Source organism: Pseudoliparis swirei, chromosome 17 (genome assembly GCF_029220125.1).
Source record: "Pseudoliparis swirei isolate HS2019 ecotype Mariana Trench chromosome 17, NWPU_hadal_v1, whole genome shotgun sequence".
NCBI classification, from domain to species: domain Eukaryota; kingdom Metazoa; phylum Chordata; class Actinopteri; order Perciformes; family Liparidae; genus Pseudoliparis; species Pseudoliparis swirei.
The window spans coordinates 16,630,303-16,654,067 of NC_079404.1; the positions used below are offsets into that span (position 1 = coordinate 16,630,303).

At 41.8% G+C, this 23,765-nt stretch overlaps 1 protein-coding gene across 10 annotated transcripts in view; it reads left to right on the top strand.

The window, feature by feature from the left end:
• camk2g2 (calcium/calmodulin-dependent protein kinase (CaM kinase) II gamma 2) overlaps positions 1-21,429 on the top strand; it is a 47,312-nt gene extending 25,883 nt beyond the window's left edge. The window contains exons 7-21 of one of the 10 annotated variants that reach the window (XM_056434876.1): positions 1,319-1,421; positions 2,039-2,122; positions 2,253-2,347; positions 3,983-4,105; positions 7,365-7,448; positions 7,536-7,578; positions 8,633-8,692; positions 10,360-10,400; positions 13,772-13,852; positions 16,596-16,640; positions 17,538-17,592; positions 18,691-18,766; positions 19,027-19,121; positions 19,538-19,805; positions 20,710-21,429. In XM_056434876.1, the coding sequence (XP_056290851.1) occupies positions 1,319-1,421; positions 2,039-2,122; positions 2,253-2,347; positions 3,983-4,105; positions 7,365-7,448; positions 7,536-7,578; positions 8,633-8,692; positions 10,360-10,400; positions 13,772-13,852; positions 16,596-16,640; positions 17,538-17,592; positions 18,691-18,766; positions 19,027-19,121; positions 19,538-19,770 (1,218 nt within the window). In that variant the 3' untranslated portion in view covers positions 19,771-19,805; positions 20,710-21,429. The remainder of the gene's footprint in view (positions 1-1,318; positions 1,422-2,038; positions 2,123-2,252; positions 2,348-3,982; positions 4,106-7,364; positions 7,449-7,535; positions 7,579-8,632; positions 8,693-10,359; positions 10,401-13,771; positions 13,853-16,595; positions 16,641-17,537; positions 17,593-18,690; positions 18,767-19,026; positions 19,122-19,537; positions 19,806-20,709) is intronic. The other 9 variants (XM_056434877.1, XM_056434884.1, XM_056434878.1 and 6 more) reach the window with 9 other exon arrangements.
• Positions 21,430-23,765: the final 2,336 nt, after the last annotated feature.

Here is a 23,765-nt window from a genome sequence, read left to right on the forward strand (position 1 = left end):
AGAAGTGGAGCTCGTCGTTGTGGCATCACCTGTTGGTTTTGTGGACTGCCGTAGCGACCTTACACGCTTTATGGTCTATTTTACTCTAATTGGGACCATCATTTATTCGATGAACATCATGTTGTTTTGAGAAGACTTAAAAAAGTCGAGACAATAATCCCATGTTTACAATGTTTACTAAGGTAATACATTAGGTGAGAAGTAGGTCATTTTTCCTCATAGACTTCGATACAATCACTTATTTTTGCAACCGGAGGAGTCGCCCCCTTCTGGCTATTTGAAAGAATGCAAGTTTCCGTATTGGCGTCACTCTTCAGAACCGGAGGTTTGCCGCCTGCTCGGTAGTCTCCCAAGACGGAGCTGCTGTAAAGGCTCTGCTTTTTCTCATTTCTTCTGTACTGAGGAAGGTGGAGTTTGGGTGACCTTTACATCTTGCTGAGAGACGATCGATCGTAATTTGAGCCAGACCATCTCTAGATTTTGAATGCTGAAAATGACGGCAGGGGAAATGAAAAGAAATGAAAAAAGAAAACACAAAAGCTTTCAGGAACATCGATCCCATCTCAGAAGGTCGCTTGACATACATTTTACCATCTTGATTTACCATTCATCATACAGCAGTTCCCCCTCTTTATTTAATAATATATTAATGCATGTGATAACATTGAAAGTCTGTATGGTTGGGGGTGGACAGGGGGAACAGAAAATGGCTGTGTGGGTCAACCCCAGGACCCCTTTGCTTCGAGGTCAACCCTATATCGGGGAGCAAACGGGGAAATCAGCTGTGTGCAGCTTTATCATTGACCCGTTAAATTACACTTGACCTGCCGCATTTCCTCAATTTCCTCTTCCCCTCACCGCAAGTGACACAACATATAAAGAGTGTCAAATGAGGAAGCAGCTAAGAAACCACAGTGAACATGTCCTTTGCATGACCGGGTGATCAGAAGGACAGTGTCAGAAACGCGGAGTCAATTACAGAGACGGCTGACTGAAAAGGTCTTTGAGACACTTCCTGAAGGAGGGTACATGCATATCTCGTTTTCCTCTAATATAATTATTATGTTTGCTCATAACTTTGCTAAAACTGATTTCCCTAAGCAAAACACAGCTTGTCCAATGACAAAATGTAACAGCCTGTTCTTATTAAATGACTTGTCTTTCTGAATTTCACTGAATATTGAAGACCCTATGTTTTTTTTGTTTTTGTGTTGTCCTTTCTGTTTTGTCTGCATGTTTGACATTTTACAGACTTATTGACAAAAAAAAGAGTGAAAATATTTCTCCCCAAATAACTCTCCATCTCTGTGTGTCGCAGCCGGAGAACCTGCTGCTGGCCAGTAAGATGAAGGGAGCCGCGGTGAAGCTCGCAGACTTCGGCCTCGCCATCGAGGTGCAGGTGGAGCAACAGGCATGGTTTGGTAAGAAATAACACCAACAGCTGGAGGTTGTAGCCGTAATGTTTGCTTAGGCAAGAAACTCTCCATCACTGCTGGAGAATTAAGTGTGAAGATGGTGGCAAGATACAGTTTGTTTTAGTACAGTATGATAATAACATGCTCTGTCTGCGTTAATGCACAAGAGACATAAATCAATAAGACTGTAGATTCAACTAAATAATCAGAATTTGTCTCGAGGGAAAAACAAGTTCCTGTGTTGGGGACGGTCTTTTAAAATTGTTGCTTTTTAAACAACTATGTGGTGTTTGTAGTTTATCTATATTACGGTATCATTAGTTTTACATTCAAAACAGCAATATATATATAAGATAGTACTGCATTTTATTTTGTTTAAACGTTAACGGATACATCAAGAGGAATATTAGGAATGTTGAGATAATTTCATTGTGCTCATTTGTTTTTCCAAAACACACATACACAGATATTTAAGCTTTTTATAACACTTTAAACAAAGATCACAAAGGGTTATGAACCCATGGTCTTGCTCAAATCGTGCAGTTATCAGAAAGAATGCTGTACACACTTATCGCGTTGCATTTTCATAGGACTATTTCATTTTATTTGTATTTTTTTGGCAGGTTTTGCAGGAACTCCGGGTTATCTGTCCCCCGAGGTGTTGAGAAAGGACCCGTACGGCAAGCCGGTGGACATATGGGCATGTGGTCAGTCTACGCTCTGCTGCTGCACTCATATGCTCACTAATGTGCATTTGTAATAAAATATAATGTTTTATATCCAGGATGTTCAGATAGATGTGCTGTGTGTGTGTGTGTGTGTGTGTGTGTGCGTCAGGTGTGATCCTGTACATCTTGCTGGTGGGGTACCCTCCCTTCTGGGATGAGGACCAACACAAACTCTACCAACAAATCAAGGCCGGTGCATATGATGTGAGTGCTTCTCTCTCAGGACATGCGATGACCACACGATGATGTAGTGTTGTGGAAATGCACTTTATACTCTCTTTGTCATGGCGACAGGTAAATATAGAGATGATTTTGCATTAACTGGAGTAAAAAAAGGCTCTGGTTTCCTCCGCTACCAAGATGAAGAGGAATTGAGAATTTACAGTAATCATTTCATCCACTAATAATACAACAAATATTGATTACTGCAGCTGTAATACATGCCCTTCTTTAATGGAGTTCGTATTTGCGGGTCGGCTGATTGAGTGTGTGATTTGTCAATGAATCCATGGAGTTGAGAGCTAAGGTTCGTCGAGTCTGCTAGAGAGCTCCATCTGTGTTCATTAAACTTGAATTCTCATACATAATTTTCATCATAATTCATGTGGATGCTAAAACAAGTGCAAAGCCCCGAGATGAGCCCTACACAGGACACCTTCAGTTCAAGTTTCATCAAAAAACGCGCTATTTCTGTCCCGTGCGTCATATAACAATTTAATTTTAGTTTTTAATTGCTCGCTATATGTTATTGCATGATTTTCATCCTGCTGTCGTAAAAAGTGATGCACTATGAGAGAGTGATGGGCTTATACAGGACTGTCTCAGAAAATTAGAATATTGTGATGAAGTTCTTTATTTTCTGTAATGCAATTCAAAAAACAAAAATGTCATGCATTCTGGATTCATTACAAATCAACTGAAATATTGCAAGCCTTTTATTCTTTTAATATTGCTGATTATGGCTTACAGCTTAAGAAAACTCAAATATCCTATCTCTAAATATTAGAATATCATGAAAAAGTATACTAGTAGGGTATTAAACAAATCACTTGAATTGTCTAATTAACTCGAAACACCTGCAAGGGTTTCCTGAGCCTTGACAAACACTCAGCTGTTATAAATCTTTTTTTTACTTGGTCTGAGGAAATATTAAAATTTTATGAGATAGGATTTTAGAGTTTTCTTAAGCTGTAAAAAATAATCAGCAATATTAAAAGAATAAAAGGCTTGCAATATTTCAGTTGATTTGTAATGAATCCAGAATGCATGACATTTTTGTTTATTTAATTGCATTACAGAAAATAAAGAACTTTATCACAATATTCTAATTTTCTGAGACAGTCCTGTATATCAGATCTTGTCATAGTCCTCTGGGAGATGGGAATTTATTACCCGTATTAATTTCGATAATTGGAAGCAACCACGTCTAATGAATGTGCATAATATGAGCAGCGTTGATATGAAGTGACTGTGACAAGCACTCGCAATAATGTTGAATAATGTGCTCTTCTTCAGTGTCATCACTGTCATGCAGATGGCTTGAATCTGGCTTTTCTTTCTATTCGTCAGTGATTGACAACTGATACCTCCATGTTTGAAGTATATTGCTTTGCTTTTTTGTAGTAAACATGTTTTCTGTCACTTTGTGCTGCTTGAATGGAGCGATGAGGGCGGCAGCTGTACATGGCTTTGAAAACTCCACCTGTATCAGCTTAGGCGTCACAAAATGAAATTAGGTTAGGCCGGTCGTCAAGCCAGGAGGATGAAATGTTCAATGAAAGCATAAGAACGGTGATATGCACTCGTAACACGGCTTCCTGTTTGATCTCTCTCTTTCAGTTTCCTTCTCCAGAGTGGGACACGGTGACCCCTGAGGCCAAAAATCTGATTAATCAGATGTTAACGATTAACCCCGCCAAAAGGATCACTGCTGACCAGGCCATCAAGCACCCCTGGGTCTGCGTAAGTCCAAAGAAATATTTTTCCAGCGTGTCAAAAAAAAAATGGTGCCGATGTTTCTGCGTCACATTTTATAATATCTACCTTACTAGGTGGTCGCAGAGTTACATTGTGAAACATGTTGAGCATTTTTCATTTTTTGCATCGCTTTACAAAACAAAAAAACTCACATGTGATTGGGCGGTGATGAAATCATGAACCGTCCACGCGGAGGCCTGCGTCACACAAAAAAGAACGTAATACCGCGATCACAGAAATGTGTGGTTCTGATTGGTTGAACAAATGAACATGAGAAATATAGATATTTAGTGGGAGAGGCTAGTGGATGTACTTTCTCACACATGATTAACATTTCAACGTATTCGTTTAACGATTTGCTCAAAATCGGGAAGTGGGTTTCTCAAAGATATGGTAATTGTCGTAAAAACTTTTATTTTATGACCAATCATTTTAACTCTTTCAACATTTTTGTTTTTGATACAGCTGGTGTGTTTTTCTTAATACTGCAATGCCCATGAACCTCGACTGCCTAGAAGAAAACCACACACACACAGGAGCAAATTAAAACTGCCAAATGCAGCTTAACGTCTCAGCAGTTTTTCGGTTTACAGGCTTTTATCTTTGACTTCTTCAAAGAGCAAAAGGATTTTCAAAAGCAGTTCTTTAATTTTTCTTTTAATGATTTAAGTGAGTGAGTTTCATGCCTTTTCTAAAGCTTTAGATACGCTCAACTCTGGGTCACGTAACTCTTCAGGTATCCATCGGTCGTACCAGCTACAGTGAAGTGTGATTACTAACAACATTTTAAAAATGGATGAATTAAAGTAGATATTCTCAATATAGGCACAATAATATACAACTGGAAAGGAATATAATGGACGTGTCTAAATAAAAAGGATGCATGACTTACGTGTAGGGATGGGTATCGTTTGGGTTTTTTCCGATACCGGTGCTAAACCGGTATTTTTAAAACGATACCGGTGCCTAAACGGTGCCTGAACCGATACTTTTTTTTTTAAACGCACAATGAGGACATTAACACTTAAGCCCCATTGCACCACCTGTGGTGCATATTTGATATTGTGTTCTAAACTGTCTATAATATTATAATAAACATGAGCAAATATATTGATGTTGTACATCAAATTAAAGAAGACAACTGGGGCTACAAGTATCAGTGAGCCATTTAAACACAACTCAAACACCAACTGAAATAAAAATACAAATATCATAATTTTGTCAGGTGTCGGCCCACTCAGAACGTTTCCGTAGCTAGCGACATGTAGCTTTGTGCAATAATAAAAGAAGAGATATTCGAAAGCAAGAGGACTTCACACAGATTCTAAATATCTTTACAGAATCCTTCTGCACCAAAGTGTCACGGAGATATAAGCCAAAGAACACAGAAATATGAATCGCTTCATAGCTTTACATTCAGCAAATTCAACATACTTTTGTTCTTGAGAAGAAGAAAAAACGTTTCTCTCCCCTGCATTCCAGCTGGCATGGCTTTAGTGTGTGTATAGGTCCCTTTAAAAACCAGGCGGACTTTTGGGGAAGCGTCATAGTCAGCTGTCAGGAAGTTCAATTTCAGCGAATCGGATTTCACATTTCAAATATGGCGACGCCTTTCTGTCTCCTATTGGCTCACAGTGCTGTCAATCTTGTCTTTCTTGGTACCAATCGATTCTATTGGCTCTAAGTATTCCAATGACGTGTCGTTCTTTAAAATCCGGAGATATCTGGCGCGCAACAGCTGCGCTGTGACAGATCCAAAAACCGGCTTTACGCACAGCACGCACGCGCACAGCACCACTTTGTTTGATCGTTTTTTAAATCTTTGATTTACTGTTTTAAAGCCACATAATGATGTATTTGCATGTATTGAACACCACAAGTAAAAGTGAAAGTGAAATAAATGGTTTGGTACATGAGAAAAGTCAAATGGCACAGATGGTGCTTCAATGTGCCCAAATGCAAATTTTAGAGACCTTGCCTAAATTCTCTTTTTTTTAAAGTCTCCAACTATTGTTCTGCTTTATTTTTTCTGAGTCAAACTTTGCAGAGAGTCTGTTCACAAGTTGTATTATTATCTGGGTGATTTTAGGCCTTTGCTGTGCATCCATCCAGGATATATTCATCCTGAAAGTGCTTTTTTTTCTAATCGAACCTGAAACTTCTATGAAAATAGAAGATTCATCTTTATTTACTCTTAACCAGTAACATATATGCTAATATTTACACATCTGAACAAAAGCTCACATGTGTTCCCTTTATTATAACACCAACATTATTCAAATAGCTTGTGTGGTTGCAGAGCTACACCCTTTTTAGTTTGGGTATGTCATTTCGAGCAGAAACCTAAAAAAAACGGGTGGGGGTCAAGAGGTTAAAAACCTCTTCGGCCATATTCCCTGTAGAAGCCGTTATCATGGAGCACTGACAAACAACGGATATCAGACTGTTAACATACACAAGACATGTTCTCCATTATATGATGTGATATGTACTGTCGTGCAGACTTTATAGGGTTAATCCTGTCACTGTGTTGATGGGCAAAGAGAACAACCAATCAGAGGGACTGAAGATGACACGTGACAAATAAAGTTTTGCTTCTGACAGCGAGAGTTCCACTGAAACAAAGTGACGCCCCACGGTCTTTATTCCTCCGTCATTATATTCCCGGTAACACCGGGTATACAGCCGGGACCGCTGGACATCAACACATCTGCTAGCAGACTGTCACGCTAGTAGCTAACGCTAGCTACGAGCTAGCTTAAACATGGTTATAATGGCTAATTTATTATTTCTTGGGCTACTTTTATGAATGCAAGACTTGCAATCAACGTTCCGGTACTAATCTGAGTTCCGGCTGCTCGTCATCATCGGTCTCCACGTGTTCAGGGGGACCGGTGACGGTCTCCCCGTCGCGCCCAGCCTGACTGGTGTGCTCCACACGGCGCAGCCTCCGCTGTCAAACTTAAATATGACAGGCTATCGTAACCTGCTGACAGGGCGGAGTCACCAGAGAAGTTCATAACAATAGTTTTTTTCAATTTCAATCGGCTCAGGCACCGGAAAGAAGCACCGAAATGTGCGTTGCGTTTCGGTCCGGGTAATACCGGTTGTATTGGAACCGGTACCACATTGGCACCGGTTTCCGGAACCCAACCCTACTCATGTGTGAGTGAAAGCGGTGCGTTTCCGTCCTACACTGACATGGTGATACGTTGAGGTTAATCTACCACGTCCTCTCAAACAGCAACGCTCCACTGTGGCCTCCATGATGCACCGCCAAGAGACCGTGGAGTGTCTGCGCAAGTTCAACGCCAGGCGGAAACTTAAAGTGAGTGTACACACACACACACACACACACACACACACACAGAGACACACCTAACATCATTGTGCTGATGTGTTTGTGTCTCTCTAGGGAGCTATCCTCACAACAATGCTGGTATCAAGGAACTTTTCAGGTGAGCATTCGGAAGTGATGATAATGAAAATCAAGAGACTTTTTCTATTCAATTAAATTCTGTTTATTTTGTATAGCCCATTCTCACAAATTACATATTTTGGAAAGCCCATTCTCACAAATTACAAATTTGAGGGCAAATCAGAGGGCTTTACAATCTGTACACATAGACATCCCTGTCCCAGGACCTCACATCAGATCAGGAAAAACTCCCAAATAACCCTTCAGGGGGAAAAAAGGAAGAAAAAAATAAGGGAGATGACGACGATGTTGATGAGCCCGTAGACTTCAGGTCCCAGTGCTGTTGGTGGTATATATTTTAATAAAGCCATACAAAGAAAAACCTAGATTTAGAGAAGTTGAGCCGTTTTCTATTTAACAATAATAATAGTGATGCGTACGCTTTAAAGGTAACGGCTTTTGCCTGATCTGAGATCTCACCGAAATGTTACATGTCGCTGTTCTTCTTCTCCTGTTCCCTTTACCGCATATCTTTTATTCTTGTTTACTGTTGCTCCTCGGCTCTGTCTGCAGTTTTGATTTCACACTTCAGGGGTTTGGCTCAGATTTCCTCCTTGTAAGCAGTTTGATGATCGAAACACACTCTTCACTTTTGATCAATCGCCTAATTGGTCGGCTAGACGACGGCCTCACGCTCGAATGCATTAATGCATTTGGCCCCGGTGTGTGTATGTTTTCATGTCGGTGAAGCAGCTCCTGTGGATCACAGCCAACTACTTTCCACCGGTTGAGATTGATCTCGACTGAAGAAAGCAGGCGAGCCAGACCTCTAAAAGGCTTTATACACAACTGCAGGCATGTTTACCAACGAGTGTCAAAGGAAAAAAGAGAATATTTCCCCATCTGATCCTGTCTATAAAGGAGTCGGGTATCAGAGAAAATCTGGTCTTCAGTGTCCTCGTATGATCTAAACACCTTCTCTCAAAGTGAATCAAACTTTGAGGAATCCAGAAACGATACAAACGGCTGTCGGGCTTTTAGCGAGGCTCTCGTCACACCTGTGCCGCCGCATTGAATCCCTCTCTGTCCAATAGTGGGACGGCAGCATACCAGCCCTGCCGCTACCACCAGCACGGCCCCAATGGCACAGGAAGGTACGTCTGCTTGAGGGGGGGGGGGGTGTTGGAGTCGGGCACTGCCAACTTTGTACTCTTGGCATGTGGCCTGGGCTGCTTGAACCCCCCCCCACCCCCCACACACACACCTGCTGCCTGCACACTGATGAACCACCTCTGAATGGTCGTCATTGCACTGAGGCATCTTAACACGGGCGCGCACACACACACACACACACACACATTTGTAAATGGACACAACAAGCCAAGCTCAGCTCTTGACCTTGCAGCACCGCTGCGTGTCTCGATGCTTTAATAAACGGGCGGCACCCCCTCATGGACCGGCTATTTAATTTCCTGTGTGGAACTCAACAGCCATTTAACTGACACTCAGCATGCCCCTCTGACATCGCTCCAAGTACCGCAGCTGTCACCCGGCAAAGCTCGGTTTACACGTAATCTGCATGGACACAACTTGTGGTCGGCGGTCGCTGCATATCTTTCGCTCTGCAGCATAAACATTTTCAAAGTTTTGTAACGCGTCCATTTTTTTGACCGCACTTTGAACTGGTTTGGACCCCCCCAGCACGCGGCCTGCAACCGTCCCTCCCTCCGCATGGCTCGGGCACTAACAGCCAGCCGAGCATGCTCATGAGCGTACAGCGCTGAATGCCGTCCTGCATGGGAAGCACAGTGTCCTTTGTTATCTCTTCTTCTTCTTCTTCGTCTCCTCTCTCCTGCCTGCTCCGTTATCTTTGTGTGAAGAGACCTTTTCCATGTCGCGCTGCATTTTTTCTTCAATATTGACTGCGTGCAATATTTAGTTTGATACTTTCTGAAACCGACTATATTATATATATAACTGCGTTGTGGACCATTTAACTCGGATAAGTATGAAATAATTAGAATATAAAAAGTTTTTTACAAATTAGATCAACCTTTTATATACAGTAAACAATTGAGATGTCCTCTTGTTGAGAAATATTTCCAAAAAGTTTTTTTTTTTTTTCTGAAGAAATTGACGAAGTCTTTGGCTGGGCTTTACAAAAAAAGATGAAGTGTGAAGTTTCAATGAAATATTCCCATTAGTTTGGTGGCACAGCCACTTCTCATTGGTCGATGCTATGCTCCGTTATTCCTCTTACAGTACAGGCCAGTTTGAATCGGGCGTATTGAACCCTTGGTGCGTGTCAGTCACATGACGGGACGAGCTGCTTGCTTAAAGGTCGTTAATTCAGGAATTAGGGTTTGATCGACAACTGGATGCTACTCCGATAAATTGTGAATTGTGGATTCACCTTGATGCTTGATTACTATTGTTTAATTCCAAGTTACTTAAAAGTGAAGAACTTGGTTTTCAGTTTGCAGAGATGAAGTCCTGAGCTTAGAGGTTTCGGCTCAGTTCGACAACTGTTGTGGATGCTGCATGTTTCTCAGCCACTTCATCGCATGAACCCACCAGCGCTGTGGAAAACGATGGAAAGAATGCCCTTGAACACGCAGTGGAAAGCTGTTTGTGCCTGCAGACGTCTTCGGTTTTCAGTTCAGATGTTAAAATGCAGATATTAAATACATTACTGTTTTCATGCCTCCTCCATTGCCCTCCTTCCTACTTTATAAATGGAAGGTAAGGGAGGATCATTGGAACACGACTAACAGAAACAAATGTTGACCGGTCCTTACCGTCTCGTCTCTGTTTCTTTCAGCATGCAAAACCTTACTAAACAAAAAGTCTGACGGTGTGAAGGTAAGTTCTCTGACCCGAGAGGGTTTTATTGACTCCTACCATGTACCTTTTGATTATTATGAGCATTATGTTCTTTTTAGTTGGATTACCTTTGTGCTCTTTTTGCTCCATTGTTTAAGATTGTTGTGGTTTAGGGGAAAGGGCTGGTAAGAATAAAGGTAATACAAATACAAAAAAACTAAAAAGACCAACAGGCTTTTAAAATGTTTGTTCTCTACCGCCAGGTTGTGCTCCGAGCCACCGTCACGGCTCTGTGCTCGCTTTGTTTTAATGCACGGTCAGCGTCAGTGCATGCAGTGAAGCGCCACGATCAACAAGGGCCAAAATAAGATGACATACAGTAACTTAAAACATAACTAAATCCCCAAAACATCCTACAAATAAAAACTGCACGCTCAATGATTTAAATCCTTACGATCTCATTTCAATATGAACGTCCTCTCGTTTTTTTCTTCCTGCTGAAACCCTCGTAGTATCCCCCCCGTCTCATCTTTGTTCCTGTGTAAGCTCGTGCAGCTGTTTTCTTTATATCTCTCTTTGTGGGATCAATCTGGCAGCTTCACTTCTTTTAATATCTGACCAGTTTCCTTGTTTCCCGATGAACCCTTTATTTTTTTCCTCCTCCTTTCCATTGCCGTCTGTCAGAAAAGGAAGTCCAGCTCGAGTGTGTGTTTGATGGTGAGGTCGGCGCTGTCGTTTTTCATTCCTTTCTCATTCTTTGTCTCTCTTCTTTGTTCTTCCGAGGCTTTATTCCCCCCCCCCCCTCTCTCCTCTGTTTCATCGGCTTTTCTCCCGTTGGGCAGAGACGTGTGAGGCTTTTGGTCTTGTTGGATTTCTGTTGGATTTCCTCGATCCATCCAACATCCCACCAAAGCGCCACCAAAACCATTGCAACTCATGACAAAACACACACACTTTCTGTTTTCCTCTTTCTAAAGTCCAAGATCAGGCATTTTGGTTTCCCAACATCCCTGACCATCACAGGACTGAGGGACATTTTAGTCATTGTAAACATTGATATACAATCATTTCCCCTTTTTTCAATTCTTGTATCTTCATTCATAATTTTTGATTGAGAACTTTTGTTTTTTCCCGCTACTTGTAAATACAATGGCTACCTTAGTGACCTGCATATAATCAACAAAAGTACTGACAGTTCACGGCTGATATACAGATTAAGTGGTGGAGATAAAATAAAATAATTTCACTATTTCCTTCAGTAATTTGATCTATTTCTAAATACACTTCTATTTTAATGTATTTATCAAAATAAAATGGATGCTTGTACTGCAGTACGATTTTGTATCTGATACAATTCAGTTTCACTACTGTTACCAAAATTATACTTATTTAGATAACTTCAGATAAAAAAAGCCAAACCTTTTAAATTTAAAATTGTGTCTAGCCATACAGGAACTCTCAAAGTAAAATGTAGTCTAACATTTATATAATTATGCTATGGTGACATTTCAGATGGTAAGAAACATCTTGAGGTTTGATACTCAATTAATTCTGAATCGATTAGTTCTGGTTGAACAACATTTTTAAAAATCGCTTTTCACACAAAAGCAGTTTTGATTAACACTTTGCTTTGTTTCAACCGCACTGACATAATATGGACTACCGGTAGTTAGTATGAATGTGTGTCAGTGGAAAAGTCAAAGTGTGTGTCATTAAATACCATACAAGATTGCACGTTAAATCAAGACCCGTAGACGTCCTGAAGTCTTATTTGTTGCTTCTTAATGCTGACGTTCACTCCATACGTGTACTCCTTGAAGAAGCCGTAGTTTGCCGAGTCGGTCTCAGTGTTGCACATCAGATTTTCTGCCAGATGTTCCTGGTTGTCCAGGGAGATGGGCCAAGATGCTTCTTAGTCACACGGGGGTATTTGTTAGAGACCTCCCAGGGCTCTGCTCTTAACCTTTCATTTACCATTCGTCCATCTCTTGACTCTCTTGTTGGAATACTGATTTGCCTTCAAGAAGCTTTTCTCTCTTCCTCCCCTGCAGTTAGCCTGAAGCCGAAGAGAAGAGTTCAGCTACAAGTTTATGATTAATCGACTAGATTTCTCACACATCCCATTTTTAATCCGTAGCTACATTCTACACCTCTGATGTGCAGCTGAACCTCGACTCCGGCTTGAAGGATCCAACGAAACAAGACCAATTATATTTTTTTGAGTGAGCAAGAAATAGAATAATACATGTGTACTTCACACCAAAAACACTAGATCACTATGATAAAAATAACACCAACCACTTTCACAGGCGTGACCAGTAAACTGACCTTTTTGAGGTCACTTTTGTTTTTTGTTTCTCATAAAAAATTGCACAAATGACAAATATTAACACAATACCTTTCTTAAACACATTGTAAAGGCATCTCAATACCTTCAAAATGACTTACAAATCATAGCTTTCATTAAATCCATTAATTTCCCAGGAGTGCAGCCAATGAACTCCCGTTTTAGTTTAATTTAAAACATACGTTGCATAAACTCTGGCGAAGCAGAGAGGACATGTTCATTCCGTAAAACAGAGACCGGCTGTGTGTGGGTTGAGGCGAGCGTAGCACTCGTAGTCCTACTAAAGTAGTTGTGTATGCTTTATTATTGTCCTCAAGCTGAATTGAGCCCGAGCCCAGAGAGTGAATCAACACCACACCACCATCAAGGCCTTCCACTGCACGCACCAACCTGAACTGGGAGCCATTGTTCTAAACTCATTTTCTGACTGTTATGCATATTTTGGCTGTGCTTCTGCCAGAAATTGGTCCTTCCGCGTGTTTTTTACATTTAAAGTTGTGATTTTTTTCCTCCTTTTTAATCCCAGCGTATGTCGATTCACGCCAGAAAAACACTTAAAATCAAATCTGAAGAGATGCTCATTGTTTAAAAAAAAAATGCATGTGCTGACTAACTGTTGTGTATTTGTACTCTTGTTTTATTTAATGTTGTGAAATGTCTGCAAAGGTTGTAGACGGTAAATGCAGGAACACTCCTTCAATACACAGCTTTATATGAGAAATATATAACTGACAGTTAAATATGTCGGTACACGCATATCGTGGTTTTAGCAGAACACTAATCTGTTTCTACGAGTTCCTGATGATCAGAAGGAGATATTATTTTGAAACTACATGCACAAAATATAGAAAATACAACAACAACAACTGCCATTTTTTCCAAATAAATCCATTTAGCATTGAACATCATACTGTGCAGTTTTAAATTCTAAACACACAATATGTGTCATATTTCTGTTGGCCGTGACATGGCTCTACCCACCTTGGATTCCCATAGGCTGGCTCATGGCCGAGGCCCAGTGGGAGCAGTGGGAGTCATTGTGTGTTGTGCTTCTTTGCCCCAGTCGCAGGGGAACAACAGTAAAAACAGTGTAGTCAGCAGCAGCAGCACCAAAGACAGCAACATGTCATCTTCAGCACCAATGGTACCTCATCTCTATTTGCTTTCTCTCACATTGCTTTTCTTCACGGCATCATTTCATTGTTTACATCTTCAACGTTCAGTTCGGTCTCCTCCATCTTTCTGTGTCACACCCACATGTCCAGGGACATCTTTGTTCCTCCTGTGTCCTCTCTCTCTCTCGGCCTCATGCTCTGCCTCTTTGCTTAAGTTTTGAACTCAAACTGTGATGTCGGACGTGGATTTGATGACTTTGAAATTGAACGACTTGTTTGTGGCTTAGTGTCTCTCCCGGCTTGTGTTTTACCCAGAACTCCAGGGGACACACTCGGTGTGTGTGTGTGTATATATTTACACCGACAGGTAGATGAATTCCTTTCATTTTGCGGTGCAACAGCAGGCACTTCTATCATGTTCTGATCAGCCGTTATTTGCTGACTCCTCGCCTTTTTAGAAGAACGGGTTGATGTCAATGTCTTGGAAAGCGGAGCTCAAAACAAGATTGAAAAAAAATGTGTTACAAATTGCTCTTCAGTAGATTGTAAATGACAAGGACTTCTGGGTAAAACAGGAAGTGGACGGGTAAAAGAGACATTATGATTGTGTGAGGATGCAGCCCCTGTGTTCATATATGTAATGGGATTCAGCCATATATAGTATATTTATATATATTTGCTAGTTTTTTATAATCTATATAACTGTGGTCAGATTCTAAAATAGTAACTGAACTTTAATGAAGCACCGACTAGTGAGATGAGGTTTGGCTTTGATTAAGTTGAGACTTTCTAGACATCCGTTTTGCTGCCATGTTTGAAACCTGGGAAAGCCGTGTTCAATTTATTTATTTATTCTTTATATATATATATTTTCGACTATATATGTATTTAATATATATATATATAATGCCTCGCCTTTGTACTCTAATATATATATATTAGTTTTTTGCATAGAGAATATTTGGGCGCGCCTACGCCGTTTTCCCGAGCGCTATGACAATCCTGAGAGCGCCTAAGGCAAAAAAGTCCCGCGAATGAAAAAAAAAAAAAACTGTGTTCATCATCATGTCATGAATATGAATCTGTTCTCAATACAGTATGGTTCAAGGCCGAACCCTCGTTCTGTTTTGATCAATAGTAATCGAGAGTTAATCGTGTCAATAAGTCTGTCTTCTCTACAAAACTGTGACTGTGAGGCGGACAGAGCGAACAGCTGACACTCACCAGCCGGACGATGCGAATACCTGGACTATAGATGCACCTATCTGATCGGCGATCGGCCAATATTCAAACGGCGTATCAAACTTGGCCGATCAGAGACGTAACATCTCGAGAACTTATCACGACGTTTAATCGCCGCACCGCACCGAGAGACAATGCGCCCGCGGCCCGCAGAGCAGAGGAGAGACGAGGGATCCTCACCACCGAGCGGCGTCCCCGTCCCCCGAGTTGATCTCTGGTCAACCCAGCCGACTCTCACATGTTCTGCCCTATAGACTGATGCTCGCTAAACGCATTCGATCAGGAGAGCGCGCGAGGGTTTTGATAACGCGGAAGGATTTATTATGGACAACATCCGGTTTTGCAAGAAAGAAATAAGATGTCGACAAATCATACACGAACATATAAAGTAAACAATGAACTGATTTTGTATCTTTAGAGATCGTTTCTGAGATTTAGCTTAAATTATGCTAACATGAAAACATTTTACTGTACCAAGGAAGAGTTTATAAAATAATCAGACTTTTGTATGTTAAAAAGTCCTGTATATAGATTTCCAAGAGTTCCAGGAAATGAATAATGCAGATGTGTTACATACATATCTGAAATATAGCAATCAAACAATTTTAATGTATTAATTTGGAAATTTTTCAAAGTAAAGTCCTAAAGTTTAAAGAAATCTGTAATTTCTAATGTTTGAGGTGCTTTATATATATTATGAGATAGTAAGTCATAATTATGAGATACTATCTCATAATTATGACTTATATTATATATAATTATTATCACAGTTGTCTTGTGGCACTAAAAAACATTTTTTTTAGAAATATACTGTATATATATGCATATATATATATATAATATTATTTATGTATATGCAAACCATTTAAAAAATATATATATATATACAATATTTTATATATACAATATTTTATATATATAAATAATATTTTATATATATTTATAGTTCAAAACTTGAATTCTGAGGCGAGACATTAAGCTAAAGTATTGGTAAAAGTATGTCCAGTCTAGATTCCCGATCATCCATAAGTCATCAGAGGGGCTGTATGTTCCGAGGTTGTCGTTCCTGGATTGTTTTGTCCAGTGTTGATACTGTGTGTTTGTGTATGAAAGAATATGTGCTATTTGGAGCTTTGTCCTGAGTGTTTCTGTGGCGAGGATGAGGAGGCGCAAACACACATTCCTTTACTGCATTGTTCATGTCGAAGGGAACGCAGCATAACATCTGCACTCTCTCACACACACACACACACACACACACCTACATGCACAGAAACCCTCCTCCTTTCGGACCCTCCTAAATGACCCTGTAGGTCACATTCCTAAAGACAGACCGACACAGAGCATCGTGACATGGACAGTCATTTGTATTTAATCCCCATGAATGCTCCTCGGCGTCTTGCGTTGTGGTTCTGGTGTGCGCACATGCATCCGTTTTGTGTTTGTGGTCACTGAGTCCCTCGGTAGTCCCCGGTGCACCCTCACTCTGTCCCCTCCCTGCATGGTAAAGTGTGTCCTGCCTCCCCCCAGGAAGCCCAGACAACTGTTGTACACAACCCAGCTGACGGCACCAAGGTAAGGCTTCCTTCTCCGGCCACCGACACCCGCGAGTCACTCGCGAAGGATTTTCTCTAATTGGACGTCTTGCACTCTGAACTTCAGCAAAGGGAATCTGTCCCGCAGTCGCTAACTTAGTTACTAGATGACCGTTGTAATACATATGTGGCCTTAGCTGTGGATGAAGCACCACTTCTACCCCACACACTCGTCAGTGAGCGTAGAAGGGAGACGCTGAACTTTAATAGCCACACATTATTTATCAAATTGAAACCATAGAAGCACGAAACATGAGCACGCCTTGAGGTGAGGCGCTTCGACTATGAAGCAAATTGGGGTACCGTGAAATATTCTGATTAAACACTGTATAAAGTGTAGTTTATCTGGTGGTGTCCTTCAGATGCACACAGTTAATTTGTAATTCATATGAAAGAGAAAATCCTACGTGCGTCGTGTTTAACAGCAACACATACACACTGACAAGTAAATAGAGGCCTTATTAATACGTGGCTCCTCCTCCATGCTGCGTGGGCCCTCATGTTGGTTTAGTCACTCGACATTTAAACGCCACACAATTATGTAACACAATTATCGTTCCATTGGCACGATTGGCACATAGTTCCACGAGCACTCACACACTCCGCCCTGTCACGATTAGGCCCAGCATTACACACACACACACACGTTGCTGCTCGTGTGTGTGCTTGCCCTCGCTGCTGGTCTGTGCTCCTGGGAGGGGCGTGTCCATCTGTCCGTCCGGTTGTCTTTTTTGTGTCCACGTGGTCAAGGTGTCCAAAGCTTCCAATCCCCGTCTCACGTTGTCAATAAAATAATTATTTGTCTTTCTGTTTCTCCTCTTCCTCCCCCCTCATCATCCATCTTTCTCTCTCTTTCCGCCTCCTCTCTGGCTCACAGGGCTCCACCGAGAGCTGTAACAACACAGAAGAGGAGGAGATGAACGGTAGGAGAGGTACTTATCCAACTTTCACCTACTCCGCATGTCTCTTTTTTTATTTTTCTCACTGTATATTGCGTCACGCTGTTGAACTCCAGACAAGAGAAAGATTTCAGAACATGTCTTCACTTTGTGTTTGAGGTAATGCCTTGCCACTGGGCAGAGGGCAACCGTCAACTCCGCCGTAGCCAAGGTAGCGGAGGCTTTAGAGATCCAGTGAGATCAGTGGTGGAAATATGACGGACGGTAACGACCGATGTGACGCGTGACCCCCGCTCTGCATGCGTTGGGGCCGATGACGGGGACACGCTGTTCAAACTCCTCCTCCTCCTGTGCTGCCATCTACTGGCACCCAGGCCCCACTACAAGCTGCTGTTCAGCCTCTCCTGCCTGCAGCCGGTCCCCTGCACGAGGTGCTGGTGGCCCTCAGAGCGCCTGTCTTGGTCCTGAACCGGAGTCCGCTGTGGCGCCCCCTGCAGGCTTGAGCCGCAGCCCAGTCGGCGCCGGGCGGGTTGTGCAGCGCTGGTCCAAAAGGCTCCTGGAGTCGTGTTCATGACTTCATACCGTCTGTTTGTAACCGTCTGCCTGGCGGCCGGAGGTCTGAGGGTTCATGAACACACCGTTACATGCCGGTGTGGAGGATTCACTAGCCGTCTTATTCTGGCTCCACAGCTGCATGTTGAGTGTGTGTGTGTGTGTGTGTGTGCATGCAGTTTGTGTGTTTCCAGTGTGATGTATGCACATGAATGCAACCGCTGGGTCCAAATGTCAGCGATGATTTTGGTTGGTGGCCAAAGGAGCTCAGAAACGTGAAGAACAACTTCCCTCGTGTGTTTCTGGGTGAGACCGTGAGAGCTCCGGGTGTCAGTGCCCACGTCCTCTTGATGTCGGGTCTCATATGGACGGTGGGCACCGTGGTGGGTTTCGTCCAGGGCAACTTCAAATGTCACGGTCATCATTACCAGAGGCAGCAGCGCCCGCGTGATGACATCATTGGGAACGTCAGAGGTTTCAAGGAAGTCCAGGCGCAGCACGAGGAGCGACATGTTTAACTTCCAGGTGATTTCTGACAGTCTTACCTCTTCTCCTCCTCCTCCTCCTCTCTGTGTCCAGCCCGTAAACAGGAGATAATAAAGATGACGGAGCAGCTGATTGAAGCCATCAACAATGGGGATTTCGTGGCGTACACGTAAGTTTTGCGTATGCAATTCAAACACGTCATCTTCAAACCAGCGCCTTAGACTTCTTTGCCTTTTTTTTGAAGGAATTGTCACTTTCAAAAGCAACAAAAACCTCTTAATTGATTTACCTGTAAAATAAAAACATGACTAGACAATGAAGGGTTGGGATGAACACACCTGTAAAAGGCTGTGATGTAATCTGCTCTGCAGCATCAGGTCTGAATCTTTCTGTTTAAATCCCTCCCTGCTCGTGTTGGTCCTCCGGCAGGAGGATCTGTGACCCCGGCCTGACCTCTTTTGAGCCGGCGGCTCTCGGAAACCTGGTGGAGGGCATGGACTTCCACAAGTTCTACTTCGACAACCGTGAGTTGCTCAGTGCTTTGATGTTTTATTTCTAGAGTCTGAATTAAAACGTATTAATGAGGCTGTGATTTCACAGGCGGGTTTTCTACATGATGCAATTCTCACCGAACGGCATCGTGTGTCCCCTTCAGACCTCAGAGCTATTAATACAATGTCACTCCGCACATCTGAAAAGCTTTTTTTCTTTATTTTTTAATATTCTAAATTGTGACTTCACACTTAATCCAAATAAAGACGAAAATAATGTGTTTTACCCTTTGAGGGCAACTTGCAACAAACTAATATGTTTTTATTATTAATAAGGTATTAAGTTTACTCGTATAGAAGACCAACGAAAAAGCTCAACAGTTTCACATGTGAGAAGCGGGAGCGACTGCATGTGGCTAATGCATGGCGGCTCGTCTCCGTCCCCTTAGTGCTGAGTAAAAACAGCAAGCCGGTGCACACCACCATCCTGAACCCCCACGTGCACCTGATCGGGGACGAGGCCGCCTGCATCGCCTACATCCGCCTGACGCAGTACATGGACGGCCAAGGCCGGCCGCGCTCCTGCCAGTCGGAGGAGACGCGGGTGTGGCACCGCCGGGATGCCAAATGGCTCAACGTGCACTTCCATTGCTCAGGAGCACCGGCTGCACCCCTGCAGTGAGCGGAGGAGACCCCCTCCCCGTCCCCCAGGCCCAGGTAGGGCCACAGCTCCTGAGCGCACACATGAAACCCAATGTCTTTTCCACCCGGCGTACTCGTTTGACCTTTTACAAACATACAGGAGAAGACTTTTATAACATATTTATGACTGACATTTTTTTTCTGAAAGTGTATTTAGATATTTTTCTTTTTTTCATGGTATACTATTCTTTAACTTTTTTATGACACCTAATTTATGTAATTGTTTACGAATAAAAAATGTTATGGCTTACTGTACTATACCTTTTTTAAATTAGATTTGTATGGCACTCTTATTGTCACTCATCACAAACTATACTCTGACTACTTCATCATATTTATTATGACGTACTATAGTGGGTTATTTTATGACATTTTATGGGCATATAATGTCTTTTTAAATTAAATTTTTTATGGCACACCTTACTGTAACCTTTCATGACTTTCTTTTCCATCCGGCGTACTCGTTTGAATTTTTACAAACGTTTTTCATGACATACCGCATAAGACCATTATAACACATTTATGACTGACATTTTCTTCTGTAACTGTATTTAGATTTTTTTTCATGGTATACTATTCTTTTACTTTTTTATGACCTCTTATTTATGTCATTGTTTTGAATCACATTTTTTTATGACATACTGTACTATGACTTTTTTAATAGATTTGTATGGAAAACTTTATATTGTCACTCATCACAAACTATACTCCGACTCCATCATATTTATTATGACGTCCTATACAGTGGGTGTTTTATGACATTTTCATGGCCTACTATTATGACCTTTCTATTGCATATATCTTTTCATATTACATTTCCACGGCACACGTTGCTGTAAAACCTCTCATGACATGCCCATGGCCTTTTATATGACAGTATCGGTCGTGTCTCTAACCTTTTGCCCTCTTCCTTCTGCAGCTTTGCCTGAACTCTAAAGCTGTTTGGAGCGTTTCTCTTCGTGGTCGGATCGGTGCCTGGATCCCGACCAGCAAGAGGCTGCTTGGAAAGTTGTAAAAAACCCATAAGTGGTGGGAAAATACTTTATAAAGAAGAAAATAAAATAAAAAGAATGAGCGATCCAGTCCAAGCCCCTAGCTGTGTGCCGCTGGGGCTGATGGTGCATGCTTCTACCGGGTGGTGCTGCCCATGGCCTTTATTCTGTCTGCTATCAGGAAAAGTATTACAAGTGTTCTATTAACAGAAAAAACAAGTACACGTAGTCTATAGAAGGGGCAGCAAGTATAATATTGGAAAAATACTATTTTGTATGTTTTTGTTTCTAGAGAGCAGCAGAACGTCTCCTACTAGTATCACGTGTGTTTTACAGATCACAGGTATGTGGGTTTGCTTTTATGGGAACTGGAGCGACTCATATCAACGTAATATCAGAATTTAAATCCACTTTAAGTGTTCGGTTTAAGCGTCTGTGCACAAAGTTTGAAAGGGGTTCTTGAGAAAGGGTCAATCTTAATTTTAAAAAATGGGCAATTTAGTTAATAGAAATGTGTATAAACAGATATTTATATAGGAGAAAAGGGATCTACTTCCAGGGGGAAGGGAGGGGCTTAAGCATGTTTTCTTTTTTTGCCTTGGTCTCATATATTCACACACCATGCATGCAGGCACACACACGCACCCCCCCCCTGTGCGCCAGCCTTTAGGGTGGAGCCTCTCTTGGGCTTTAGACGCCACCGTGTCCAGCTCGCCCTGAAGTTGCAGAAGGCCTCCGTCCGTCTGCCCTGCAGTGATGGAGTTGACCACTGAGAGGCGCCGTCCATCGAAGTCTGAAGCGGCTCACATCGCTGAACTACCTAAGGACACACGTTTTAAAAAAAACTTTTACTTGTTATTTGTGTATTTTTGACGTGAAACTATCTAATGGCCAGTACTGTTTTTGCACGGACACTTCCCGACTCGATGCCGTTACGTTTTCCGAAACCGTTCTGCAACTTCAGGTGACGCTCGCCAACATTCTTCCCCTCCAGCACACCTCCGCCACTCTACTCCCCTCATCCTTCTGGCTTAAAGCCCTGTGACTGTCCCAAGTAGCAACTCGCTGTGTAATGATGTCACCCGACTGCCCGTGTGTGTGTGTGCTGTATTTGTGTGAAGTCCTGGAATTATGAAACAAAAAGCATGTTAAAAAGGGAATGCAACTGAGGGATTGGATAACTTTTTTTTTAAGGGCATGTTGAAGGGGGGGGGGGGCTGTGGGACCTTTGCTGATGGCAATCAATGGATTTTGTCCTTTTTGTCTCTGTTGTAAATGTTATGGTTGTTTTGTGTTTTGATGTTATTTTTATAGTCGTTTTAGCCAGAACTGTTAATAAAAGGAAAAAAAAGTGGGTTGAGTTGAATGGAGGGGGAGACTGCCACACCCCTTTTTATACTGTCCCCATCCCCCCCACTACACACACACGCAGAATGCTGTCATATTGAGACAATACCACTTCTTACACACCTGTGGCTAATTCTATAGAAACTCAGACCACCGTATGACCACATGTTATATGCTCCTTCAAAGATGACAACACATGTGTGTCGATGGTTGACCGGCACTGTTTTCATTTCACCGTGTGGCAGAAACCTTGTGACTTCGTTGAGGACGCTCAAAGCGTCGAGTAGATTTGAAACAATAAAACGTTGTGAATCATCCGTGAGACCCGTCCTCTTGTGTGACCCGGCCGTGACGTATCTGACCTGCCATGAAAACACAGAACTGAAAATATGGGATTCATTTTTTGTTGTCTGGATGGATTTCTAGTCGAGCTGCTTGTGGCCCAGTTGTCGATGCCGCCGACCCAACAGATGTTCTGTGTGTTTCCTCATGAGGGAGTTTGAATAGAAAAGTGAGACGCAGTGAAACTTGACATGGCCGTCTCAGAGGGGGAACTGATCCAAGTTTGCCCAAGTATTTGGACAGTTGGAACAAGTTGAAATTGGCTTTTTCTTTGTTTTCTTTAATCAATTTGAAGCAGGAATCGATCTTCACAGCAGACACTTTGACAAAGAGCCCAGCTGTAAACAACTTTACTCACCTCATTCATCCCAGGGCGGGAACCACTGTTGTATTACGCTGTAGTCCAATTGTGAAATGTAATAAGTACCTTTATGTAACTTAATGCTTTTGACTTGACCAATGACGAGACACTCGAGTTATCAATTTCAATTTGTGAACCTGAAACTAATACGATGAAGTTTTTCATTTTCCAAATGAAATTCTAACCAAAAAAGCTTATAAATGGGTTTTATATTTCAGTGAGATGCATTCAGAAGAAATATCAATGTTAAATTAAATGTCAATATTATACTGCATTGCATTTAAATGACGTGGCCTGTCGTTGCTAATCGATTAACATGACAGGGTAGCGACTCGCGTCTCACTGATGTCAAAAAAGTACGTGACCAAAAAGCTTCATATGCATTTTTGTAACTCCATAGTTGAAATACTTTGGCAAATATATAATATCTATATATATTTATATATTGGATTGACCCGACTGACCTGAGGGGAAGAAGAAAATGTTGAAAAGGGACAATTTAAAGACCAATCTTAAACACCAACACTATATATGCAGTTCTACAAATGAAGGAAATATGCATGTCTACTTCCTGGTAATTGTCTGTTTTTTTGATAATGAAATGGAAATGTCTGCATCCTCGAGGTTATGAAACGGCTCGGTCCGAGATATTGAAATCAAGCGATGTGATCGTGCAGTAAATAACAGATTAGAGAAAAGCCTTCGCTTGTGTGTCAGTACGTTGATTACATTGTAGCCTTCTACTGAAAAGGGACTACGTGTTTCTATAATCAGTTTTATTTGGATGCTGGATTTGTTTGCATGATCATACAGTTAATAAACATACATTAAAAACTACCAGGTGTTTGTATGGTTGTTCCTCATAGCTTTATTAGGAAATGAAAGAGTATTTAATAAATACAGCATTTCAATACTGGTGTCCGTTTCTCATGT